The 23,469-nt window shown below is 37.1% G+C and overlaps 1 protein-coding gene across 2 annotated transcripts; it reads left to right on the forward strand.

The window, feature by feature from the left end:
- The first annotated feature begins 17,280 nt into the window (after positions 1 to 17,280).
- On the forward strand, positions 17,281 to 22,613 carry LOC113287712. 2 transcript variants are annotated; one of them, XM_026536532.1, is made up of 16 exons: positions 17,281 to 17,820; positions 18,438 to 18,547; positions 18,678 to 18,785; positions 19,243 to 19,278; positions 19,473 to 19,580; positions 19,777 to 19,860; positions 19,935 to 20,053; positions 20,219 to 20,320; positions 20,417 to 20,533; positions 20,623 to 20,688; positions 20,884 to 20,950; positions 21,275 to 21,328; positions 21,445 to 21,534; positions 21,622 to 21,654; positions 21,802 to 21,837; positions 22,276 to 22,613. In XM_026536532.1, the coding sequence occupies exons 2-16, from the start codon at positions 18,488 to 18,490 to the stop codon at positions 22,399 to 22,401; spliced, it is 1,206 nt and encodes a 401-aa protein (XP_026392317.1). In that variant the 5' UTR covers positions 17,281 to 17,820; positions 18,438 to 18,487; the 3' UTR covers positions 22,402 to 22,613. The 2 variants fall into 2 exon arrangements, with proteins under 2 accessions (XP_026392317.1, XP_026392318.1); XM_026536533.1 differs by lacking the exon at positions 17,281 to 17,820 and adding an exon at positions 18,225 to 18,362.
- Positions 22,614 to 23,469: the final 856 nt, after the last annotated feature.

Raw genomic sequence — 23,469 nt, forward strand, 5'->3', positions numbered from 1 at the left:
GTGTAGTGAGGTTCTCTTGGCCCGTTGAGATAAAGAAATTTCTCAAATTAATCTAAATGTAGCAAAATTGAAAATGGAAAGAACCCCGAGTAGTAAGGGTTAGACGTAATGACTCATATAAAACATGAGAAAATGGACATATATATATATATCATTGGATGAAGCTAAAAATGTAATTCTAGCTTCCATCAATAATGCAAGAGTTGAAAATGCACCTGGTTATAGGTGTCGGTATATACAATGTAATGTGTGTAACATAGTAGCAACCAATTTTCACATCAACTTTAATGGCAACAAGAACTTTGCCTGGCCAATTGACTATCTTATTCAGTTGAACTAGATCCAATGTCTGCACTTATGGAATGAAAACACGAGACATAAATTCTCTAAAGTACTTGATATATTGGGTGAAACATAATATGTATTCACTCTAAAGTACTTGAGTTGAATCCCACTTTTGTTACGTAATAAGGCAACACCACTTATTAAAACTCTCAAGATCCAAATGTCTACCTGATAGTTGTTTTTCTTCCACTAATTTAAAGAATTTAAACTAGTTGTTGAACTATTTCCTTATAATGTGACTACGAGAATTGGATCATCGAGCGCAACACTGCTCAAAATTTGTTTCAAGATAGAACAAAGACGTCGCAAAATCTCTAGATATATCGAGAGATAATCATACCTTGTTAAATTCCAAAGTAACCCGTGCAAATGGATATCATGTGAAACATCACAATGATGAGAATGTAATTGATTGCATCTTTTATAGTCTCTACTATATTTGGAAGGAAATATATCTTAGAGAAACTAATGAGTCAATATAGTGAAATGTAAATCACTATAGTATTTGGATTATTGAATCCATACTGACCCCGACGATAAAATGTTGGGAATTGACTCATACAAGATTTGACATAACCATAAAGGCACTTCGGTTGTGACACGATGTTTCGTTTTGAAAAGACTCATACGTACATCACTGTGTTTGAGTGGACGAGACAAAAGGAAAAAGATTGACAAAATGCGAAGTAACAGCATATCTCTCAATAAGTGTTCTCTAAAGAACTAGATGCACAACCCCTCTTCCCATTATGCTTTTAAGTAAGAGAGCATATCACTCATTTCACAAAGCCTTCAGTAAAATAGGACCTAGACCATCCTAAGATGCAAATGGTAAATAATCCATATTACAAAGAAAACGAGGTGATGTTTGGAAAAATATCCATGCAGAATGCGGACCATTAAAGTGACTTATGGCTCTCGTGGATTTTTTTGACATTTTGGACTAGTTATAGTTCCCAAGTAATGTTGCGTTTGGAAAACTACTAGCACACATTATACATGTAAGGACTCACCACCCCTTGTAAATGCTAGAGAGTATACATCAAAAGGACTTGATAGTTATTGCATGTTTAATAGGATCAATGTAGAGCATCATATACCTTACAGTCTCGCAAAGGCTATCGTCAAAGGTTACATACGGTGCCTAAGGCATGGTTATGCATACCAACCTACCTTTTATTGCTTTGGGGATATGGAATATTACGCGCATCTTAACTTAATTCGTTTTAGAACCCAATATTATTCAACCTTTTCTGCGTATCAGTTGGTAACTGAACTTTAGCCTGACATTTGTGTTCTTACGCATTTTTGGTTGCACTATATATGTGCCATTACGAGTCCACATCGTACTATAATGGGTCACGAAAATGATTAAGTAATTTTGTTGGATATTTACTCTGAACAATTATCCGCATTTTAAAACCTTTGGCAGGAGATCTCTGGTGTGGTTTTAAAAGAACCTACAACTTAGACCTGCAAGTATACAGGGTCAGTTGTAGTGAGTGAGGTAAGAAGGGGTTTGTCCTCAGGGACAAGGAGGGTGTAATGCTATTTCTTTGTGTTTTCCTAACTAATTTCCTAAAGTGGCAGTGACAAGAGCTAAACAATGGGAAGTATAGGGCCTTTGAGTCCACCACTAATTTACATTACTTGTTCTGATCCGAACACTAACCTTGTCCTTATAACTGATAATGAAAGGGATGTCAATCCTCTACATATCTAAGGTCAATCTGATATGGATGATTCAGTCACAACTAAGATAATCCTCCTAAGCATCAACTATCTTTTCAAGGTACAACTAATCAAAAGGTTCATATATACTGTTAAGTATGAGTTGCAGTTCTACAACACAGAATAAATCTAACTACAATGGATGCATTACATACACTGTGAAAGTTAAGTGTTGAAGTCCTAAGACTTAATTCCATCCTAACAAGGTTATTATCATGAACATGAACAGCAAATAGCAAATTAGGGTTTCATTTAATCCTAGCAGAACAACTTAGAACATGAACTGTGAATTAAAATTAGAAATGAAACAAAAAAAAAGTAAAAACCTAACACTATTGGTGCTCTTGCTAGCCCAGGCATACCCACACACACACAATACCATCTTCTATTTATAATTTTACATGAAATCCCTAATTTCTAAACCCTAATTTTGAAAGAACCCGAATTTTGAAAATCGAGAATTCACTCACTGATTCTCTGAATTTGTCTCCTATGCTCTCTTGCTCGTCCTTCCTTTCCTCTTCTGCTACGAACCCATGCCTTCTTGGTCTTCTCTGCGCTCCTAGTTAACCCTAGCTTCTCACTGCCTAATTCATAGCATCCAGGAATGATGCTAGGAATGAGAGAGAGGGAAACTAGGGAGATGGGTTTTTGTCGGGTGGTTGTGGTGGTGGAACTCGAGGGATGGGAGATGGTGGAGCAGACGCTGGTGGTGTCGGGGAGAGGGATTTGCAGGCTCTGCAATTTTTGGGAAGAAGGGGAAGAAGAGCTCGAGAGAAGAATGGGTTAGGGGTTGTTTGTTTTGGGGTATAGGTATTCTAGGTTATGGTGTTGAGCGGGCTCATCAAATTTTGATGTCAGCGAAGGGAAGATGTTGGATGATCCCGTATAGATTGAATCGAACGACTACGATGGAGAGGTTTGTAGCGACCGTTGGATTATGAGATACAACAAAACTGACGGCTTCAGATGGAGTTAGGTGCTATAGTGTTAGACAGGAACATCAAAGCTCGATGTACTCTGATGAAGCGACCGTTAGATGATGGAATGGATCCAATCTGACGGCTAAGGAGAGAAGCGGGTTTGGGTTTGGATTTTGGGTTTAGGATATGGGTTTGGGTTTGGGTTTAGGAAATGGATTTGTGCTTAGGCAATCTTGATCCCACTTCTTCTTTAAGAACAATTTCTTCCTTGTTAAGCCCATTTTCATCCTTGAGTCTTCCATACCGCATTCTTCACTTCTTTTCCGCTAGAGTTTCCTTCGGCTTTTTCCTATGTCTTTGCTCTTTTCGCTCCGTGAGGCTATACATGTATTGGTAGATCGTGCGCGTGCAAGTTTCTTATCACTATGTGAATTGTGCTAGAGTCAGGGTGCCTAAATATCTAGACTAAGAATCCTTATGTTTACATATATGCACAAGAGTCAACATTTCAAGGTAAATGAGATCCATTTTTATGTTTTTTTCAATTTTTTTATTTTTTATTTTGATTTTTTATTTTTCAAAAAGAGGGAGGAGTTTTGTTTTCAATTATAGCATGTTATCAAAGTATCTACTTTTCACCCCCAAACCTAAACTAAACATTGTCCTCAATGTTCAAAAGATAAACATGATTATAACACATACCATGAGAACGATGCTAAGTGTAGAAAAAGGAAAGAGATTACCGGATATTGGCGAAAGCAAGTTTTGAACTCCATTATTCAAGGAAAAACCCAACAGTAACTCAACTGAATTCACATTGGGTTAGCACAATATATACAAGAAACATATGATTCCACTAAACATTACCTACCAGATTATATACAAACAATTCACTATATACATACAGTCTAAAGAGTTGAGGATCAACCCAAAAGACAAAGTGTTGAAACATAGACAGTTTCAAACAACTATAGTTGGACTGAAATGCGAGTGAGAGTGAAAAACCAAATGAGCTACCCCTGAACCTATATTTTTCAACAGGTTTACTTTTAAGCACAAAATCTTTTAATTTTAGGGGTTCAGGATTCAAAAGGTCTAACTCAAAATGGACTTTTTGCGAGATGGTCAGAGAAATTAATTCCAACTGTGGCTCTTTTAAAATGTTGTATTTTGATGCAAAATAGTCCAAAAGGACTTGGGAGGCACACAGTTCCAATCCTAGGTTGGGAATTTTCAGAAAAGTTGGTTTAAATGTTTTGTTACAAACCAAATCTAGGTTGGGTGGAATAATCTCAATATGCGATTTAGGTAAGAAAGTTGGTACTTCTAAGTTATTTTCATGGATAAGATCAATAGTACCAACACATACTTCCCCTAAATCAGAAATTGGTAAATCATGCTCACATTCATCGAACAAAACATCAAGACCTAAATCGGTATCATGATTGTCCGTAGTACTCAAATCAACATCGGAAGAAATAACATTTTATGACTTAGGAAAGGAATCAGACACATCAAATTTGTTTTCATGCATATTAACATTAGTGTCTACAAAAGATTCAACTATTCCTATGTCATGCTCATCTTCGAAGAACAATTGTACAAGTACCATATCAATATCAAAATCATATGATTTTCTATGAGTATTAGAAGAAACAACATTCATGAAGGTCGAGGGAGAGAAGCCATATGTTATTGAACCAAAAGGTTCTACAATATTTTCATGTTCTTCTAACATAACATCATTATCATCATAATCTTCATAATCATCATCATGGTAACATGCATATTGGTCCTCATTAACAGTGGTGGTGTCATTAGTCGATTCATGTTCCTCTAAATTAGGTTCATATTCAACATCATTTACATGAATGGGACTAGACGCTTCATTAGGGACAACATACATTTCCTCATGAATTTCCTCCTTTTGTAGGTGAAGCAAAATCTGATCTAAATATGCCTGAATTCGTGATGTAGATCTAGCAAAGTTTTGCTCACTGAGTCTGAAAGCTTCTGTGGTGGAGTCTAAATTCATGGGAGTACAAAATTCTTCATGTTCAAATTGTGGTGAATGGTACATGTGTGCATGGTCATTAGGGTTTATAAAAGATGGATCGCAACCCTTAAAGGATTGATTATGGTCCCAATGACTACCATCCTCACAATTTGTGGGCATTTCATAATTTGGATTTTCATGGGATTCTCTAAATTGCCTATAATCATGCAAAATATAGCAATATTTATCAGGGTGGTCTAAACCACCACATAAGGTACATGCATAGATTTCAGGTCGTCTATGTGAACTAGATGTTACAGATTTCTCATGTGTTTGCATTTCTAAAGCAGTGATCCGAGCCTCTAACTGATTCACAAGTGACGAATGTGTGAGTTGGATATTGTCTAGATGTTCATTTTCACTCAATGGTGGATGATACATGTGTGAATAGTCCTTAGGGTTTGCATATTGAGGTTCATGACCTACAGAAGGTCCATAATAATAATCCCTATAACTATTGACATCATGGTCTGTGGGAGGCTCATAAGGTGAATCTTGCCCGTAAGCTTCTCTAGATGGATTTATTCCCAGTGGCAGACCAAAATCCAGACATGTTATGTTTATCAAACAATCACACAATTCAAAAAGAGAAATAAGGCCCACACTTTTCAGTTATGGGTTTCAAAATTTTGGTTTTTTAGGCTTTAAAGGTAAAGCCTATTTGGGATTTTTGGTTAAAAAGAGGGAGAAAATTTTTGGTTTTTGAATGGGAGAAAACTTTTGGTTTTAATTGGGAGATAAAAAGAAAAATTTGGTTTTTAATATTGGGAGAAAAACTTTGGTTTTAAAATTGGGAGCAAGCCCACATTGGTGGAGCAAGAATTTGGTTTTGAGTTGGGAGAAAAATTTGGTTTTGTTGTTAGGAGCAAGCCCACATTGGTGGGAGAATTGTGCAGCCCAAAAGGAAGTTTTGAACAGGCCCAACTGTTGGGTTGGAAGTTGGTTTGAAAAAATTTTAACTTTTGAAACTTGAGCCAAGCCCAGAGACACTTAATTAGAAGCCCACAATTTCAAAAATACGAGCTCAACAGACAGTAAAGAAGGCCCAGTTGGGCTTTGCTAATGGGTTAGGATTACTTGTTTGGAGGGAAGCCCAGTTGGGCTTTTATCCCCTTTTCTTTTGTTGCACAGCCCAGTTGGGCATTGTTCAATCTTTCAACTCCAACAACAGCAGATTTCATGCATTCAAGATGACACTGCTAACTCAGCATACAACTCAGGCATTCACAGCATTAAATTTCAGCAAATTTCACAGTTGACAGCACCACACCACATTCACAGTAACAGATTTCAGGCATTCAAGATGACAGCAGCACATTCAAGCATTCACAGTATGTTAAACTTCACAGTTGCACTTGTTATAGAACCAAAAATGACCCAATGGTCAATATGCAGACTTAATGCTCAAGTACTCCAAGCAAATGCAGTAACAGATACAGTTATGGCAAGGCCAAGACTGGGAAGCAGGCAGTTACAGGGCAGGGCAAAGCTACAGACAATGACAAAATGAGCAAAGCCACAGATAATGATCAAAGCCACAGATGCAGTGATGCTTTGCATGTATGCAGGTGACAGAACAAAGAGAAAGCTAACACATATATACACAAGGTTACTGTTTGCTAAGTATGCAAATGAGGCAGACTATGTTACATGGCAGACTAAGCTAACACATATATACAAACAGTAAGCCAATATGAAGTGGAATGCAGGGAAAATGAAAGTGCAGTGAAAATGAAAATGCAGTGATGCTAAGTTAACAACTACAAAATGGCAGATAAACTACAGCAGATGAAATGGAATGATGATGTTATTAAACTATTACAAAATGGCAGATCAAATAAATTTACATCTCACACTATTAACAACAGAAAAACCAAAAATCTAACACATATATACAAGCAGTATATTAAAAATCAGTAAAGTAGAAGAAAAGAAACAATCACACCGCTACCGATTCCCGGCAGCGGCGCCAAAAACTTGGTGTGGTTTTAAAAGAACCTACAACTTAGACCTGCAAGTATACAGGGTCAGTTGGAGTGAGTGAGGTAAGAAGGGGTTGTCCTCAGGGACAAGGAGGGTGTAATGCTATTTCTTTGTGTTTTCCTAACTAATTTCCTAAAGTGGCAGTGACAAGAGCTAAACAATGGGAAGTATACTAGGGCCTTTGAGTCCACCACTAATTTACATTACTTGTTCTGATCTTAACACTAACCTTGTCCTTATAACTGATAATGAAAGGGATGTCAATCCTCTACATATCTAAGGTTAATCTGATATGGATGATTCAATCACAACTAAGATAATCCTCCTAAGCATTAACTGTCTTTTCAAGGTACAGATAATCAAAAGGTTCATATATACTGTTAAATATGAGTTGCAGTTCTACAACACAGAATAAATCTAACTACAATGGATGCATTACATACACTGTGAAAGTTAAGTGTTGAAGTCCTAAGACTAAATTCCATCCTAAACAATTAAGCATAACAAGGTTATTATCATAAACATGAACATAAAATAGCAAATTAGGGTTTCATCTAACCCTAGCAGAACAACTTAGAACATGAACTGTGAATTAAAATTAGAAATGAAACAAAAAAAAAAGTAAAAACCTAACATTATTGGTTCTCTGGCTAGCCCAGGCATACCCACACACACACAATACCATCTTCTATTTATAGTTTTACATGAAATCCCTAATTTCTAAACCCTAATTTTGAAAGAACCCGAATTTTGAAAATCGAGAATTCACTCACTGATTCTCTGAATTTGTCTCCTCTGCTCTCTTGCTCGTTCTTCCTTTCCTCTTCTGCTACGAACCCATGCCTTCTTGGTCTTCTCTGCGCTCCTAGTTAACCCTAGCTTCTCACTGCCCAATTCATAACATCCAGGAATGATGTTAGGAATGAGAGAGAGGGAAACTAGGGAGATGGGTTTTTTTCGGGTGGTTGTGGTGGTGGAACTCGAGGGATGGGAAATGGTGGAGCAGACGCTGGTGGTGTCGGGGAGAGGGATTTGCAGGCTCTGCAATTTTTGGGAAGAAGGGGAAGAAGAGCTCGAGAGAAGAATGGGTTAGGGGCTGTTAGTTTTGGGGTATAGGTATTCTAGGTTATGGTTTTGAGCGGGCTCATCAAATTTTGATGTCAGCGAAGGGAAGATGTTGGATGATCCCATATAGATTGAATCGAACGGCTACGATGGAGAGGTATGTAGCGACCGTTTGATTATGAGATACAACAAAACTGACGGCTTCAGATGGAGTTAGGTGCTATAGTGTTAGACAGGAACATCAAAGCTCGATGTACTCTGATGAAGCGACCGTTAGATGATGGAATGGATCCAATCTGACGACTAAGGAGAGAAGCGGGTTTGGGTTTGGATTTTGGGTTTAGGATATGGGTTTGGGTTTAGGATATGGGTTTGGGTTTAGGAAATGGATTTGGGCTTAGGCAATCTTGAGCCCACTTCTTCTTTAAGAACAATTTCTTCCTTGTTAAGCCCATTTTCATCCTTGAGTCTTCCATACCGCATTCTTCACTTCTTTTCCACTAGAGTTTCCTTCGGCCTTTTCCCGTGTCTTTGCTCTTTTCGCTCCGTGAGTTAACCAGGCTTTATTTAGTACCTAAAAATGCAAAATTAATTGAGAAAAGTATTTATTCTTGAAAACAACGAAAACACAGAATATGGGATAAAATGGAGCGTTAGTGCACAAATGATGAGTTAAATGCCAATAAAAAGGTGCAAATATATACAATATTTGGCACTCATCAATCTCTTACTGCTAGATTTGCAGGTTATCACTTCAATGAGACAGTCTTCCCGTCGTTATGGGGAGATAAGAAAAAGTATTTTCTAAGGGAACGATATGAATTTTCGTGGTGTGTTCCCACTGTTTCTCATATTGATTCTTGTACTCCACAAATGTAAATGTGAAGTGACAAAGAATAATCAATTTTCAGAATGTACACTAATGTCGCTAAAGTGACAATATCACACATACCAGCTGCAAATATTCCTGGAAGGTTATAAATCCTCAGTACGGGGTACACCATAGACTAAGGTGTTTCAACTACACTTGGTGGAAGTGTAGTTGAGGCCGTGGCTCCATAAAGGAAGATGGAGAGACCACCAGGTTCGACCAATGCTCACCTAGAAAGGAAGTAGATTAGTAAGGCACAACCTAATTTGTATCATTAATGAAATCATATCATTTGATTGTCTCTGACTATGTCCATTAATCAATACTGGAGGATGCTCCGAAGTTTAATGATTCCAGAGAACAATGGCATCCCTAGCGGATTATGAGAATGCGCACGAGTCAATGGAAACATCATGCGAGCGTATTGATGATTAATTTCATATACACTTGCTTAAGGAAATAGAGCAAGATGAGATCGAACTGTGCTCCTTGTTGCTTAATGTCAACGAATAGCATATTTGGCCTATACAATCCAGGTAGAATTTGGTTCTTTGACAAATATACAGGTATTTGGTGTGGTAGTGCTAACCAACCAAGTGTCAATGTTCTGAAAACCGTCCCGGCCCGGCCGGTTGGACCGGAAAATCAGTGAACCAGTCACCTTTCCTTTCCGATTCAACAGTGACCCAGCAATTTTTATAAAAACCGTTCTCTATGTCAAAAACCGGATGACCCGGCCGGTCAAAAAGCAAACCCGTACGACCCAGCACGGTTTAATAGCCGATTCAACCCTGTATCAGTTACATTTCCAAAATCTAAAATCCATCGAAAAAATTCATTCAAAGTACAGGGAGATAATACATAACCAACATTACCCAATCTGATAGGTTCCAGATTGCAACACCGAAAGAAAAGGGAAGTTAATCTTCTAAATGCAAAATTAACAAAATCCGTTTGCCCCATTTCCATGATGTAAATGATGACAATACCAATAGTATATGAGCTTTACAAGATTTTAATTATAAAACCAATCAAAATATACGAATATAAGAACAAATCCCATACTTCATCAAGCCAAATCAAATCACAAACCCATAAATTCAAATCAAAAATCAAGCACACCCATATTAAGATGTTATTATACAATTGATTTAACTAACATCTATAATAGAAGAAGATGAAAAAACTATGAAATTCTTGGAGAGAGATGAAAAACAGGGAGACAGTAAATGGAGAAGGAGACGGGGAGGTTGATAACCCTAGGTCCCTAGTTCTCTCTTTTAATTTTATTTTATAGTTTGCCCTTTTGTTGACTTGATAAGTTGGACTTCTCAAAAGGGCGTGCTAGCTAAGAACATTAGACACGTATATGCTCATATTAAAAAAAAAGAGTAGTCTACACCAATGTAGTCAATATCGGCCGTATCGGCCGATATATCGGGGATATTTCGGATATCGGCCCAAAACGATACAATAAGAAGGATATCGGGGATACGATATTCGTCCGGTAATATCGGCCGTATCGGTCGAATATCGGCCGTTTCGGTCAAATATCGGCCGTATCGGTCGATACGAAATTTTCCTACATTTCCTGATATGAGACGGTATTGGTCGTTTTCTATAAAGTTTAAAGGTAATTTTGACGAAGAAAGTCTTCCGGGTGGTAGTAGAGGTGCATGTAGCTCTCGAATCAAGTCTACTAAAGTTACTCTTTTGTTTTTTTTGATAAAATTGATGTTATCTATTATATCTTATCCGAAAATGTGTGGAGAAATGTTTAATATAAAATTAGAGTCTCTAAATCTAGAACCGATATTTCAACGATAATATCCCCTATATAAAATCGTACCAGTGTATCGGTCCCGGCCGAGATGAACCGATATCCGATATTAACTACATTGGTCTACACTGCATACGTATAAAACTCGAAAGACAAAAACAAAGTGGAGTTTTTAATGTAACCCAGTGAACCGGGTTAAATCATTGGTTGGACCACTAACCCTGGACTCATTAATTTTTCCGGTTCGACGATCAGGCCGGTTTTCAGAACATTGCCAAGTGTAAAGCCTATTGGACATACATGATTAATTTGTCATAAAACATAATGAGAAGAAAGTAGTCTTAAAGTACAAAGACTCTCCTTGTGGCGCGAGGTTTCTCACAAAGCCCTGGAATTGTTCTCTTGTAATGAACGTTATAGAGTTCCGCTACTTAGTTAACTTGAAAATTTCAAAAGGACTTGAAATGCAGCATATGTATGTGGTTATTACGTATCTCTGAAAGAATCAAGAGATAGAAGATATTTACAAAAGTACTTGATAGCCTTTTGTTACCCAAATCAAGTGAATATAAACCATATAGTGCGTTTACAGTTAGATAGAACGTTCACTTATAGATAGAAGCAATCAGGCGGATGTGGTATACCCGACTAAGTGGCTATTTGATTTGGAGGGGATAGAAAAGTAAGTTATTTTTCCTTGCGTATTCATAAGAAAGTTTCTGATTTGGAATTGTAGCTACATATGTCAATGGTACAGACATGATGGGTACTCTTGATGTAATAAGAGACCTTAAAAGCTATTTGAAATCCGAATTTGAGATTAAAAATATGGGGAAAGCTCGACTGAATACTAAGCTTGTGGTATATCATTCCACCAGTTTGCATATGTCTATAGTTGTCAGGAAATTTAATAAAGACATGCATCCTGATAGCACTCCCATGATTAGTCGAGGTTCAAATGTAAGTAAGTGACCATTTCATCTAAAAGAAGATGAAGAAGATGTGTTGGGGATGAAATTCCCATATCTAAGTACAATATACACATTGTTGTACTTAGTATAGTAATATACTCGATTAAATTTTACATCCTCATGGAACTTGTTAGCTAGATAGAGCTCAGCGCCAACGCAACGTCATTGAAATGATAGAATGAATGTGATCATGTACTTAAAAGTAACCATTGACATAAATTTGTTTTATCCCTGCAAAGACATAAAAAGGGAATGCTAATGAAAGTGCAATCCAAATTGTTGATTATGAAGGAACAATAATCTCATCTCCAACGAAAGTAATCAGGGGGAGATATGGTAGACTATTTTCTAAGTCCTTACCAATATTCAGTTTCGAAAAATACATGGCTAAGGGAACTGTCTGGAAAAACTCAGAAAGTAATCAGGGGGAGATGCCGACATCAGGGGGAGGATCCAAGGATATGATGTCGACATATATTACTTCGAAATTGAAGATGTGTTGTACTCTTTTACCCTTCGATCGAGAATAGTTTTTCCCAAAGGGTTTTGTCACTCGACAAGGTTTTTAGAGAGACAACTCTAAAAACATCAAGTATGTTGAACGTTGAAGACATAAAGATCGCGTTGATATTACTTAAAATATCTGAATCAAAGAAATGAAACACGATAGTCTGTTAAGCAACGTAATTTCCAGAATCAAAAACATGGTCTTATAGATATTCAAGTCACCAAAGTAAAGTGTGATAAACTCCTTTTGACTGCATTAGACTAATGAAAATTTTCTGACATCAGGGGGAGCATCTAATGGTGTGTTGAACTATTTTCATTCACCGAGGTTGCTTTTTCCCACGGGGTTTTGTTACTCGGCAAGGTTTTGAATGAGACAACAACAAACACCGGGAATATAATTTCCCATCTAAGGCTACTGTCTTTCCCACGAGGATTTTATGCTTTAAGAGTTGTGAAGCAACTAGTCAACTTCAACAAAGCAAATTGATCATCTGCAATGGATCACCTTTACTTGCATCTATCACGTTGTACTCTTTTCCCTTCGTCAAGGTTTTATCCCGCTGGGTTTTTGATGGTTTTTCAAATAGTAATTGTAGTAGTGGTAAAAACAGGGTCTTTTCAGACTTGTGAAGAAAACAATTTTTCTAGATTTAAATTAAATAGGCAAATAAATAAAATAGTTCAAACCTTTAGAGAAAATACCAAGACTAGGATTCCACCATTAACCAATTAAATAGTAAATTCTAAATAATATTCATGCAATTCTATCTTTAAAAATAATTCTAATATTTGCCTCAAATATATTTTTGAAGTAATAATTGTAATCACAAAGTATAAAACATCAAAAGTTTTTAAAACCCAGCATGCTTCATCAAAATAATTCACAACTATTCAATAAAAACTAATATTTTAAATTCAATTCCATGCAAATAATCAAATAATAATATTGCAAATAAATAATAAAATTAGAATTATACCAATCAATATGGACCAATGGCTTCCTCCGTCGTCTCGGCTAATGGGTTTAGCTCCTCATCCCAAAGACACACTCACAAGATGAATTCATGGCTAAAATAGGTGTTTTTATTGATGAATATAAGATGAAACAGAAATTTGCAACGGTGTGATGGTGTTACAGCGCCACTGTTACACAGGGGTATGGTAATTTAAGACTGCTGTAAACGATAACTATCTACTGCTGTGAAACAAGAACAGTGGTCTGAAAATAAGTCTGCTGAAGAACGACTGACTCTGCGAGTCTGTTCTTCGTGTTCTTCAGAAGCTTTAATGTCAGCAGCAGCAGCAGCGTTGTCTCCTCTATAATTGCTTCTCCTAGGCTCTCATCGACTCTAAACTCTCTCCTAAAGGTTTCTAACCTTTCTTTGATGTAAAACAACACTTATATAGCCTTCAGATTCCCTAGAAACTCGATCAAATTCGAGAATAAATCTCTTATTCTTCACGTGCAGTTTGAACAATAATTCCATCTGTCGATCTTTGTATGCGTCTGTGAGCTATTCTATTGCTCCCAAAATCTTCTCTGACTTGAACTCAACTGTTTTGAAGTATATCCCACGCGAGAATCTCTCCCAAATCTTTCAAACCAATTCAAAACCCTAAACAGGGACCGTGTGCACTGTCTTGACTTTGTGTGGATTTTCTGACTTATCCAGCCCAATTAGATGGGTCTAATTGCTTCTAATAGGTCCCTTATGTCTTGTAGAGTCCGTGGGTACCAAATTTGCCCATTGAATCGCCTGCTAGGTCGCTCAAATCCTTGATCCAAAACTGTTGACGCTGCTGCCTTTTTTCCCGCCAAAATCCAGTTTTGAAACTTTGAAGATGACCTCCCCCTATCCAGTTCCGGTCTCCCTTTAGCAGATGCCTGGAAATGGGTCACCCCTTAGTAATTAGGTTACCCCTTATCCAAAATGAGAGTCTGTATAGTAATTTTCTCCCACGGGCGCAAAAACCATTTTTTAGCCAATTTCGCGGCAAAAGCTTTATTCTTCCAAAAACACCTACAAATACATAAAATAACCGAATAAGTACAATATCGAGTACTAACAATATATACAAATGAGCTATATTAGACACATAAATGCGTCTATCAAATACCCCCAAACTTATTATTTGCTAGTCCCGAGCAAATCAAAACTACAAAATAAAATCCTAACTCACTGTCGCAGGCATCGTCGATTGCATTTAGCGTATGCAATAAGCCTTTAAACCCCTAGGTGGCCCTAGTGGCCGGGTTATAGTCTCGGGAGGGCTTACCAGAGATATACCCACAAAACCTGTACTCCAGACCTTAGCTATCTACGCAGAACCTTGGAAGGCACTAAAGAATCTCCTTGGTTGGCATACTTATTGACTACAGGAAGAAGTACCATGATGCGAAATTCCAATTGTTGTACACGAGTTTGCACTCAAGCATACTAAAATTCATATAAAGTGACAGAGCTCTACTCAGATAGTTGCACTATGGACATCATATTCGGAGTCAAAACTAATCACATGGATAGATCAAGAAGATGGATATAGAAAAACATGTATGGTTTTGATGTTTACTAAGTGAACGACGTTTCCCATATCTGTCTGAAGGCCTCCGCCAAAATGAACCTATCCTAATGGATTGAGATACTAGTCTGACTAATATCAACACACTGGCATATACAAGGGTACCAGTGGTCGATAACCTAACTCTAGGTCAACACAACTGGCATATACAAGGGTACCAGTGGTCGACTTTATTGAATTTATTCCTTTTGGTCAAATGGTCTGGTCTCAATTTCTTTCTTTCTTTCTTTCTTTTTTTTTTCTTTTTTTTTTATGGACTTTGGACATTAATTTTGGGACATTTTTATTTTTATTTTTATTTTGGAAATGGGTCACCCCTTAGTAATTAGGTTACCCCTTATCCAAAATGAGAGTCCGTATAGTAATTTTCTCCCACGGGCGCAAAAACCATTTTTTAGCCAATTTCGCGGCAAAAGCTTTATTCTTCCAAAAACACCTACAAATACATAAAATAACCGAATAAGTACAATATCGAGTACTAACAATATATACAAATGAGCTATATTAGACACATAAATGCGTCTATCAGTTTTCCTTGTCAAGGTTTTAATGAGGCAACATATTTGAGTCCATCCATGTTCTAAGTTTGCTTAATATTGTACTCTTTTTCTTTAGTTCAGGTTTTGTCCCTCTGGGTTAGTCCGTTGAAGTTTTAACGAGACAATTAACTTAGACTCGGCGATCTCTGAAGATCGTATTGCATGTGATGAACTACATGTAAAGTACGTGAAAACATGTGAAGTACTACATGTGAAGAGTTGTACCAAGGTTTTTCCCATTGGATTTTTCCTTGTCAAAGTTTTAACAAGGCAAATGATTTCGACACAAGTCATCAAGGAGAGGACGATATTTGAAGAATTGTATTCGAAACACCGTATATGAAGTTCTACTGGACCGCACAAGGAAAGTGTTGTAGGGCTTGTAGCCCATGAATGTGCGGCCCAATATAGTGTCTAGGGTCTTCTTCCTACTTGTATATAAAGGAATATATGGATGTAACACGGTTGATTCTAATCAATAGAAACTTTTCTCTGCCTCTTTATCTTCCCTGTATTTCCACTACAACACTTTAAAGTCTACAAAACATGTCGCGTGTAGCATACTTGCATGTGCTCACAACGTCACTGCTTTAAATAGCACATTAGTTTATGAATGATTTACACTCGCATGGGGAAATGATCAAAGTTTATTGCTCCCACATGTCTTGTGTGGTCATATGAATCTACCCTAACTCCAACGGAAGCAAAATAAATAATGTTTGCGTTAATTTCACCAACCCTCAAATCCTAACATGTTCTCTTCATCCTTTTCACCACGTACCCTGGATACATCCTTCCAACTTCCAAGTTCACTGGTTTTCTTACATCAGGATCTGTGTTAGGAAATGGAGCCATTTCCAGCAGAGTTCTTCAGATTAGCTAGTGAGAGTAGTTCAAAATCAGTCCAGTCCAGTCCAATACGTGTCAAACAGATTAGCTAGTGGTGTTTATGGATTTCCTCGAGGTTTCACTGTTTTCATTTCCAACAGAGTTCACCATCCCTAATGTTAAGAGTAGGGATTGTTGCGTCGCTGGTCCTGCCCTGCAAGTGGGGGGAGTTGATTATAATGTCTAATTTAATAAATTACCTGGTCTTGTGTACCACTCGAAATGATTGTCTAACTTAATACGCCGCAACTCTTCATATTATTAGGTCGAATTGGGGCTATTGAACTGCTTCGGCAATAATTAACCGACTCCAGCACAAAACTAAACGTCAAAAATCTAACAACTGATTTCTTTTGAAATAAAAAAGATGTAACAACTGATTTGGACTTGTGATGGCCTTTGTCGGCCTAAAAGTTGGAGGGATACATTGATCTATATTTTTACACTTTCGGGTGCAGTTCCTATTCAGCATCAGTCGCCGATGGGTACTTAGCGGATGTAACAAGTGGCCTAAGCATGAGGTCATGAAGTATTACCACAAGATTCTGCTCTTGAGAGTTCACGCTCCTCCTTATCTTCGTCCTGCCTTCACAGAAAAGTAGCTTATCTTGCTTAGATTTTGAAATTTAAATTACAATACAAGTCACGGATATACGGTGCCATAAAATTGACGAGTCGGGTCAAGAAACGAAAAGAACAAAATCACTTCACGGTTCACTTGACCGTAGGCACGGAGACAAAGTTGGGTGTGGGAGTGGAAGTTAGTAGGGGTTTGGTTGTAAGCAAACACGTAGGAGACACTTACTGACTCGTTGCAGGTGATTGAAGCTATGAAATGAAGGACAATGATTGGTTCGTTAGTTTTAAATATGTTTATGTACGTAACAACTTACAAGGTCTGCATACTGTGGCTAGCCTTGAAGTTTTATTTCGTGGAAGCAATGAAATCAAGTGAAAACTGTTAGCGTGTGTCCAGCGCCATTGTTATCAAAGCGAACAGTTCTCATTTAAGAGAGCATTAGACTACCCTGAGTCGTATGAGATGAGATTTGGAAACCCGTCGGCACAACACAGTACATGCAGCATTCCCCCATGAAACGTGGCGTCACAAATGCTTACGTGTTTCTTCTCTTCCTAGGCTAGTCCAGTCCAGTGATCCCCCACTTCCCCAATCCCCCACACTTTTTGTTTTCTGCTCCTGCCTCTCTCCTTCTCTGCTAGATTCTTTGGATCTATCGATCCAATTTTACTAAGTAGAAAACTATTCAGAAACTTTCCCACTTAAGAATTAAGAGGTACTTTACACTAGTACTCTGTAATTGCAGGTTTTAATGGCTCTTAAATTCACTTACTGTTAAAAGATAGCCTTTAATTCAATCTCTTTTCTTCTTTCCTTCTATTTTAATCATAAAATCTCACAACTCCACCCACTGTTATTCGACTTCTTGGAACTATTAGCCATATTTCTCCAAGTACTTGGTCTATTTGAAGTTCCACATTGTGAATTCTAGGTTTAAAAAAAGCAATAGAAGTACGTGCGTTGGATAAGGAAAACAGAGAGAGTTGCTGAATATTGCGGTGAGTTTACGTTGTTGAATCCTTCAAAATATTTCTTTCTTCTTACTTCGTCTGAAAATTGTTTTTAAAGCTGTAAGAAGAATTTTGTTTAATCGAAGAATGTTTTGTGCTCAAAATTCTATTTGCACTCAACAGTTTTTGACTCTGTTTTTATCGTACTTAAACCTTAAATGCTGCTGCATTCAGAATAATTCATCGGGAAAACTGTTCAAATATTCGTTATTAAGCTAATTGGAATTTCTTAATGCTAATTCATTTTTTTTTAGTTATAGTTTCCCCTAATTTCTTCTGTTGAAAATTCGCGCTTCTAGAAACTCTTTCTTAAGAAGAGTTGAATTGACCGCGGTGATATTCTTTGAAGGTATATCTGAGTAATTTCTTAGTTGCTTTTGAGTTTCATTCCTTGAGTTTCTTCTCTGAGAAGGGATTTTGTCCAAACCCTAGGGTTTTAACGGCCAAATTCTGTTACTATTAACTTTCTCAAGTGTTTAGATTTAAAACTATTGATTTGCATGTTTCTAGTGATCTTTACTTCTTTTAAGGTAAATTTGGACTTTTAAGTCTAGAATTCGAAGTTGTGTCTAGAACCATCTTGATGTTGTTGTCTGCATTTGCAGTGTTGATTTCAGTATGTATGCTATGAGATAAATAGACACATTTGTTGTCTATGACGGCGTTAAAGTCTTGGAGATGGTTATCAAAAAGCAGGAATCTCATTACAGATAAGGTAAGAGACTTGTTATTCATCTTCAATTTTTTAGTTTATATCCTTGGTCACTTATGTATGCTGGTATCTCTAAAGTTGGGAGCATGATACCTGATTTCTAGTGTTTCTAACTGTATGAGCAACATTGCAGGGTTCAAATGGACTAAAGATGAAACAGTTACCGTTTATGGGAATTTTGTGTACATTTATGTTGTTTATTGTGTACAGAACAACAAATTATCAGCATCATCATACAAAGGTATACATGCATTGTTCATTTTTTTTGTATCGATTAATATTTAGTAGACAGCAGTAACTAGATTGCTTACAAATGGCATTGCACCATTTGACAATTGCACTGTGGAATTCTATTCATAGAGGCGTAGCACGTGCGGTCACCCTAATAATGTTACCCTAGCTTATGAAAGTCAAATGCTTTTGCATCACGAGACTGTTTTTGTTGCTTCAGGAGAAAGACCAATAATGTATTTGGATGGGTTTTGAATCCAGTGTTAGGCCTAAAACATAATAAAGTGAATAGTTGGTAGTGGTGTGTTCGCAGTTATGCTGGTTACACCATTTGTAGGCCTTCCTAGAAGATATCCATCGTGTATCAAATCATGTATTGTTTACTGATAGTAATTTCAAGCTTTGCTAGACCCTTCATCTTTTCTTTTTGTGTACTAATGATTAATGAATTTCGTCGAAAATGTCAGATGGAGACTAGGTTGAATCCCTTCAACGCAGAGAAGGTAAGGATGCTAACTACCTTCCTTGTAATATGCCTTCAAACTTCATCCTACTGCCCACTGGAAAGACAAACAAAATGTCTTCTTTCAAACTTAGTGCTACTACTCAACTTTGCCTGGCAAAATTTTCTTTTTGATTACTTTCTTTTCCTTCAAGATGTATTCGTTTTCTGAAAAGTTTCTATTGCTATCGTTAGGGTTCAACCGATGCTTTCAGTAGGGTGAATTATCTACCTCATGGTATAGTTCAAGCTAGGTCAGACTTGGAGCTAAGGCCCTTATGGTTTACAAGTAGCGCGAGTAAGGTAAGATTCGTTTCTATTTGCACTTTGTATTAAGTACACTCTCACCTGATATCCTTCTTGTTCATTAAACAATGATGTTGGGACATAACCATTATTTCTCATATACATATTTGTATTGTTGTGGTTATAGAAATTTTGCTGTAATCATTCTGTCAAACAACTAGTAGGAATATTCATGCTCATTTTCTACTTTCAGATTAAGGTGTCTAGCCATCAGAACCTTCTGGCAATACCTGTTGGTATTAAGCAAAAGGAAAATGTAAATGCTATTATGCAGAAGGTAACTATCTATATATGGTGTGTATGGTAACCCAGAATAACAGAACATTTCTCGTCTAACCTCCTGGTATTCAGTTTCTTTCAGGAAATTTTACAATTATGCTATTCCACTACGACTCCAATGTCGATGGATGGCAGGATCTTGAGTGGGGTAACAAGGCAATTCATATTATTGCCGAGAATCAAACAAAATGGTGAGTATTAGGTTTGCATCATCACCAATTCCAACTGTTTCCGTAATATCATCTTCTTCAGTACTGCGTTATTATGTAAGCTTCAGTGAGACTGTAAAGATTCAGAAGTCGATAGTGTTTCTGTATGCTCATATTATAGAATATATTAACTATTTTTTGTTTCAGGTGGTTTGCAAAACGTTTTCTACATCCAGATGTTGTTTCTACTTATGATTATATTTTCATTTGGGATGAAGATTTGGGTGTTGCTAATTTCCACCCAGGGAGGTACATATATTGTTGTTTCCTGAGAAAGTTATTTTCTTAGTTTCGTGTGTTGTTATCTTTTAAACTTTGTGCTCAAAGTACACTGTTTCCTGGCAGATACCTGAAAATTATGAAAGCAGAGGGACTGGAGATATCACAACCAGCTTTAGACCCAGATTCGTTGGAAATACATCATAAAATAACCATTCGCAAAAGATCCAAGAAATTCCACAGGTGAATGGGAACCTATGGAATGATTGAGATTTCATTCTTTATATTGCGAAACTTCTGTTGCTAAAAAATGTGCATATAACTTTACACAGGAGAATCTATGATAATCGAGGAAGTGTCAGATGTTCGGATGCTAGCCAAGGACCACCCTGCACCGGGTAGGTTTTTTCCATCTTTATGGTCCTCGTATCTGATACCAGGTTGTTAAAGCATGATCGATTTGCCTAAATATGAAATGTGACATATGCTTCACTTCATTCTATCTTCTTCTTAAAATACAGTATGGGGAGTGCTATCTATCTGCCAGCACAGTAGAACTCTATTATCTTCTATTGATTGTGTTTCTTTCACAGATGGGTGGAGGGGATGGCACCAGTATTTTCCAGATCTGCTTGCCATTGTGCTTGGCATCTCATCCAGGTGAGCTTGCTCTTTAAGATATTCCCAATATGCCTTACATAGGATTGCTTGTATTATACTGAAGGAAACAATTGAATACACTTGCTCCTGCAGCCAGTCCTTGGTCTCCACCTCAGCCTCATCTGATGAAAATTACCTATGCAAGGCTGAGTGATCAGAGAAAATGAATAGGAATGAAAAAGAAATATTAGTGACCCTAGATCCTGTCTCCTCATTTTTGTTTGATTGGGTCAGCCTGATGAACTTCAACTAAATTATGAACTGTAAAAGTATATCTCTTTGGATTTGGCTGTAATTGTTTCTTTATTTTCTGGATTCTTGCAGAATGATCTTGTTCATGGATGGGGAATGGATATGAAACTTGGGTATTGTGCTCAGGTGAGAAGTCGTAAAAAATTTCGTTAAATATAGTTCATGGAAATAACTTCGGTTTTAGGCTTTCATTTTTGACATGATTTTGGATGTAAGACTAACATGCTAAGCTTTGTGTTTAGGGTGACCGAACGAAGAAGGTAGGAGTCATTGATAGTGAATATATTGTACATCAAGGTGTACAAACTCTAGGAGGAGCATCCTCTAGAAAGGTAATATGTTTATGCATTAGATCTTAACCGTAGATAATTATCCTTCACAATATCTGAAACCTCTTTTTTGTGTACAAACTTATGCAGGTTAAAAATAACGTTCTTGAAGAACCTGTACAGGTAAACATTGAGTTAATTAGTTGAGGTTATTTGTCTTTAAAGCTCATATTTTCCACCTAAAATTAAGGAGAAATGGGAACCAATACTTCTGGTCTATGTAGGCTAAGATTCCTAGTATAATACATTATTTTATCTCTTGATCCACAGAAACGAAGATCTCCAGCAGTTGATGTTCGGTCTGAGGTGAGGAACTTTGGCTTTGTAATGTCTATAATAATGTTGCTTTCGTCCAATTTCCTTCTCTCTCGGAACCTCATGTTCCTTGAGAAAAATTGAGATCTATTTTAAACGTCAAAGACTAAGTTCATCAAGTCATGTGATTCCTGAAAGGCCAAGGCCAATGAGATTGTACGGGCCAGATATTCTTCTATTTCAGTGAGATTTCATCTTGTTGGAAAACTTCTTGATTTGCAGACAATGCTGTTTATACCCAATATAGGGTTAAGGGCATCATACGCTTTACACAAGGAATTAAATTGTATAAAATAGAACTCAATTTGTATCGCAGTGGTTCGTTTGAATTTGACAATCAAGCTCATAGCAAACTAAATATCACCTTAGGTTGTTTGTTATGTTCATTTCTTAAGCTCTTATTGATGACCTTATGGATTAATATTGCAGATAAGGAGACAATCAATCTTGGAGCTTCAAGTATTTAAACAGAGGTGGGAGAAGGCTGCTAGGGAAGATAAAGAGTGGGTTGATCCGTACATGCGAAACCGAAAGCTCATCCCACTTGGAAGATAATAAAGAAGTCTGATTGTGTCATATATATATACACGTAATATCACATATCTAGTTATCATTCTACTTGCTTCTTTCCACGGGTTCTTCTCCCTTTTGTAGTTTATCCTAACCCATAATCTAATTTATTGATGAAGTAGTGTTTTCATCTGCTCCTTTTTCTTTCCGTTGTTATTGTCAAGTAGCGTCTTATTGATTAACTTTTTTTTCTCTCTTTTTTGTTGTTGTTCTCTATAACTTTTTAATCTTGCATGCTTTTGTATACTCATCCACCTACTATCTCGGATTCGGTAGACGTGACCTGTTTGAGTTGGTGAATATGACCTGTTCTGTTCTGTGATTTTATGCATCCAAACAAATCTGATGGTATTCCTAACTAGAACAGGTGAACAACTAGGGCTGCACATAGTCCGGTACGGCCCGGTTCTCTTATGGAACCGGTCCCTGTAACTGGTGTTGGTCGGTACCTCAGACTGTATCTGGAGTTGTACCTGTACATCCGGTACCGGTCCGATTCTAGTCCCTTACAGGTCTTTTACCTATTCCAAAAATATTTTCAAACTATACAATAAAATGGACACAAAAACACAGAAAAAGATCAAGATCAAGTTTAGAAAAAGATAAGTTTTAGTAATCTATACAATACAAATTATCCCTAAGAAGTAAGAAGATGCAATCCATAAGAACCCATCATAACCATCACCAGGTCTTCATAGTCCACCTCTTTCCCTGTATATCGATGGCAACAGATTTCTTTCCAGATTCAATATCTCCATCTCCTAAATTAACAGCAGAGAACAACCTCTTCTTCTCTGTTCAATTTCAAATCAAATCAACACCAAATTTTAACCCCTAAACATAGATGAGAAATTACTTCACAAATTCAGATTCTAACCAAAACCCATCTTTTAATTCTTCTCGAACTTACAGATTCAATCCCAATTCTATACAACCACCATTCTCAGATCCAATTGAACAACAACAACATCTTCCTCATCTTAATTTAACCGAAACCCTAAACCCTAATTACTTCAGATTCTAACCATCATCTGTTAAACCAACAAACCCTAA

This window comes from Papaver somniferum, chromosome 6 (assembly GCF_003573695.1).
Source record: "Papaver somniferum cultivar HN1 chromosome 6, ASM357369v1, whole genome shotgun sequence".
Taxonomy (NCBI): Eukaryota; Viridiplantae; Streptophyta; class Magnoliopsida; order Ranunculales; family Papaveraceae; genus Papaver; species Papaver somniferum.